Source organism: Clupea harengus, chromosome 8 (genome assembly GCF_900700415.2).
Source record: "Clupea harengus chromosome 8, Ch_v2.0.2, whole genome shotgun sequence".
Taxonomy (NCBI): Eukaryota; Metazoa; Chordata; class Actinopteri; order Clupeiformes; family Clupeidae; genus Clupea; species Clupea harengus.
In genome coordinates this window covers 5,587,747-5,592,202 of record NC_045159.1, presented here as the reverse complement: position 1 = coordinate 5,592,202, position 4,456 = coordinate 5,587,747, and the positions used below count along the sequence as shown (strand labels likewise).

The 4,456-nt window shown below is 50.2% G+C and overlaps 1 protein-coding gene across 1 annotated transcript in view; it reads left to right on the top strand.

Moving 5' to 3' along the window:
• The window catches only part of arhgap31 (Rho GTPase activating protein 31), a 23,885-nt gene extending 19,947 nt beyond the window's left edge, over positions 1 to 3,938 (top strand). Inside the window, exons 12-14 of the mRNA XM_031571298.2 lie at positions 217 to 1,515; positions 1,755 to 1,939; positions 2,991 to 3,938. Coding sequence (XP_031427158.1) covers positions 217 to 1,515; positions 1,755 to 1,939; positions 2,991 to 3,800 — 2,294 coding nt within the window. The 3' untranslated portion in view covers positions 3,801 to 3,938. The remainder of the gene's footprint in view (positions 1 to 216; positions 1,516 to 1,754; positions 1,940 to 2,990) is intronic.
• The last annotated feature ends 518 nt before the right edge of the window (positions 3,939 to 4,456 follow it).

The window sequence follows — 4,456 nt, the reverse complement described above, 5'->3', positions numbered from 1 at the left end:
TAAAGAAGGGACTGTCCTTAATGAGTGTGCCAAATTTCAGAAAAAGTTACCATACGGTTCTAGGGGCTGCCATTGACTCCCATTGCACCAACATAATAATAAGAAGAAGAAAGCCTACAATAACAATAGGTTTCCTCCTGACGGAGGAATCCTAATTAGAGAGAAACTGTTAGAAAACTCAGTAACCCAGGATGTTCTTTGTCGTTGTTTATCCAGTGTGGCCTGAAGATGAGTTGCGGATAATGGAGAACATTCCAGAAGAAAATCTGGCCTCCGTTCAACCTACCAGACCAAGCTCTGAATCTCTCAAGACAAATGTCCCCTTGAGTTCCATGGAGCAGTCAGCTCAGATACCAGATGGCCGGACAACCTGTCACGCCCCTCTCCTGTCAGAGCTTGGTCCTTCTCTGTCACAACTGGATGCTCTAAGGGAAACTGACATTCTCAATGACCTTGAGGAAATACTGACCTCCACAACCAACCAGTCAGACACCCAGTCATCAACAAAGGACCATCAAGAGGAACCGGTTTTGTTGGAGTCTGCGATACCACTTCCGACTTCAAGTGAGGCAGCCGGAAAAGCCAAAGACTCAAACACTGGTAGCCCAAATTACTTGGCAGCCATCCAAGAGCCACCATCCCCAGCAATTGTTCAGGTTGTCCTTGGTGATTATAAGGCAGAGTTTCCTGGAAAGATTGGACAATTGGGTGAAACCCTCCTGGAAGATCGAGGACAAGAAGAGAACGTCTGGTCTGTAGGGGTACAGGGTAGGGCGGAGGGGCCCCCCCATTGTGGAGGGAAGGAAAGGAAACATGGAAGGGAAAGAGAGAAAGGGCTTGACCAGGTGGAACCTTGGGAGGATCTGGTGCACACACAGTGGGTGACCAGCCCCCTGCACACGCCAACCATTGAGAAACTGTTCAGCGATGTGGCCAATCAGAACACAGCGAGGGTTTCCCAGACAACTGCCTCTCAGATACTTCCTGAAACGGAGCAGCTGATGCCAGGACCTTCACCCAGGGCAACTGCAGTCTCCCGTAGAAACGAGGCGTCCGCGTCCCGTAGAAATTCCTCACCCGTCATCCCATCGCTCAAACCAGAGGGGAAAGCTGAAAACTCCCAGGATCCCCCACTACAGTGGGCTCCCAAAGTTCCAGCCTCAGCTGCCCTGGTTCCGAGAAGGTTCCACCGCCAAGCATCCCATGACTCGTCTCTGTACCAGTCAGCTCGACTGCACCCCGGCTTCCCAGAGCAAAGGGTCGGAACCAAACCCTCCAGGTCCTCAGTCGCCCCTGCCACCCGCCACCGTCCTTGCTCTCTTGACCTTGATCGTGACCTTGACTGCATCTTTGACCTCCACGGTAACCTTTCACCCCACCATAGAGTCATTAGAGACATTTCAAACCAGCCGACTCCTCAGCAGAATGTTTTGGACCTTTCCACCATCATCAAAAAACAATGTAACCTTGTGGAAGGTCGAGATCCTGGCTATGCTACTTGGCGAACTAGCACAGGTAATGTAACGCTATTGTCTCACTCACATTTCTTTTGCGTCAGCTCTGATTGCATTTTGGTTACCCAGCTCTAACTGAGTTGAGCTGTGGTAGAATATGACTATATAATGAGCTGTGGTAGAATATGACTATATAATGAGCTGAATATGACTATATAATGAGCCGTAGTAGAATATGACTATATAATGACTATATAATGAGCTGTAGTAGAATAAGACTTGAATTGTGTGTTTTTGAAGGTGGCAGCGCTGCCTTCTCAGAGGAACTGGAGCTGTTTCTAGGCAACCCCCGCGCCCCAGCCAGACGAAACTCAGCCCCGCCTCCGGTGGGTGTGGCCTCTGTGCGGGCACCCCTCACCATCCGGACCAGCCAGGCGAAAGCCGTACCAGTGATCCCGCCCAAAGTCCAGTACAGCTCCGTGCCAGTAATTAGCCTCCATTTTAAATATGCAAATATGCCCATTATGCAATATGCTTTTTGGGTCACTTCACAACCATCGTGCTTTCTAGAGACAAACATTAAATAGCATTGGCCTGATTCAAATAAATGAAAATGATTGAATTGTTTTCAAAAATACCTGTTAGGTAGGTCAACTAAATTTTCAATGGTTCACTCCAACGTACCTCTGAGTCACCTCACAGCCATCATTCAAATCCAAATTCAAATTCAAAAAAGGCTTTATTGGCATGACTGCATACAATACAACGATGCCAAAAAACAAACAAGGCTGACTTCAGTCAGTTCTTTTATTGCACACTGCAACACACACGTGTATTTTATGGAGGGGACACAGGACACACACACACAAACACACGCAGGCCTGAGGTCGCTGTGAAATGTACGCTCTGCATTTGACCCATCCCGGACCATCCTTCCTCCAGGACCCTCCAGGAGCAGTGGGCAGCTTCTCAGCGCCCGGGGACCAAGTGAACCGTCCGTCTCGGTCACGGACGGACAGGAGATTGTTCTGTTTTTGCATGTTTACATAAAATGTACAAGCACAATTAACATAAATAAATAAAAAACAAACAATAAGTTATAGGTGATAACAATGTGGTATAGAAACATATAACAGGTTCATTGTTAATTATTAAACATTAAATGTTAGTTATTTGGGAAAGGGGGTTCATATTATTGTGGAGCTCATGACAGGCTGATACATATTTTGCTGCCAGTCTACATCAGTCCTCCCTCTCTCCCAGTAGAACTGAGAGTCTGTCCAGATCATTTAGGGGAATATTTGAATATTAGGGGAATATTTGTGGTATTTTGTCAAAATAATGGTCTCTAAGACTTTGGTTATGGTTGCAGAGAATCAGATCATTCCCTGTTGTGCTTTCTAGAGACGCGTTGGCGTTGATAGCGTTGGCCTCATTCAAATAAATGCAAATGATTGAGTTGTTGAGTGGATTTCAGTGCATTTTACCTCACAACACAGCAGTCAGTGACCTGTATTACAACTTCTCTGCACACAGGGGTCTGCCAGCTCAGATGTGAAGAAAGTTCCAGAAGGTCGGAAGGATTCCAGGACAACCGAGGAGAAGCCATGTGGAAGCACTGCCACGGCAACCCCAGGCAACCATCCTCCCCCGTCCTCCCGTGCCAAGGAGGAGCGCGAGAACCGTGAGCCTGTTGTTTCCCGGGTAACACCATCACCGACCCCGGCCGCGCCGTGCTCCCCTTCATCTCCCTCGCCAGCGGAGTCCCTCGTCCGCCTGCGGAAGCGCTCCCCCAACATCGAGCCTCGGGAGAACTACCCCGACCAGATGCACCTCCCCCTCTCCGCCTCCTCTCTCCTCCGCCAACGCCCCTCGTTCCGGAGCCGGCCAAGACCCCAGAGCCTGGTTCTATTCAGCCCCCCCTTTCCCATCATGGACCACCACCCCAACGCGACCGCCGTGGCTGCCCCATCCTCCGCTGCGTCCCAGAACTCCCCCGCTGCCGCTGACACCCGGCCCCACACCCGGGTGGTCTCCGCCGCTGGCCTGGGCAGGGCGGCCAGCTTCTGGGACAAGCCCTCTCATCGCCAGGAAGAGACCAGATCACGCCGGGACGCCAAGACCAGCAGCAGTCAAGCCTCAGACGTTCTCTCTAAGGAACGCGTTGAGAACGGCAAAGGTTCTGAGGCAGTGGTGGTGCTCCGAGGGGGTTCCGCAGGGGGGGGCAACAAAATGACTCTGCCCAAGAGCGGGCAGCGCCTGGAGACGACCCCCAGCAGCTGCTTCTATCAGCCCCAGCGGCGCTCCATGGTCCTGGAGAACCGTAGCAGCCGACAGATCGAGTGACACCGCCTGGTGCAGATTTGGGTTTGTGTTCTGTCCCATCAGGGGAGCTCTCTATGGCGGAGAGTTGGGGAGAAGGAGCTCCGGGACTCTACACACGCAGTTTAAGATTCTTCACAGCAATACAAGACGATTCACAGCCGACAGATCGAGTGACACCGGTGCAGATTTGGGTTTACATTTACATTTACATTTAGTCATTTAGCAGACGCTTTTGTCCAAAGCGACGTACAAGGGAGAGAACAGTCAAGCTCGGAGCAATAAAAAACATGGTGTAACAATAAATACTACTTTACATAAGAATTAGAAAAACGACCTAGAAAGGAAAAAGAAGTGCAGGAATGTAACTGCTGTAAGTGCAAGTTAAGCGCTAGTCAAGGTGCCAGTTAGGAAGGGAGGTGCTCTCTGAAGAGTTGGGTCTTCAAAAGCTTCTTGAAGGTAGAGAGGGACGCCCCTGCTCTGGTAGTACTAGGCAGTTCGTTCCACCAACGTGGTTTGTGTTCCGTTCCATCAGGGGAGCTCTCTATGGCGAGTTGGGGAGAAGGAGCTCCGGGACTCTACACAGCAGTTTAAGATTCTTCACAGCAATACAAGACGACTCACAGCAAAGAAAAAGACAGTGTGGTGACAGTCTGACAGACATATCTACTAGATATCTT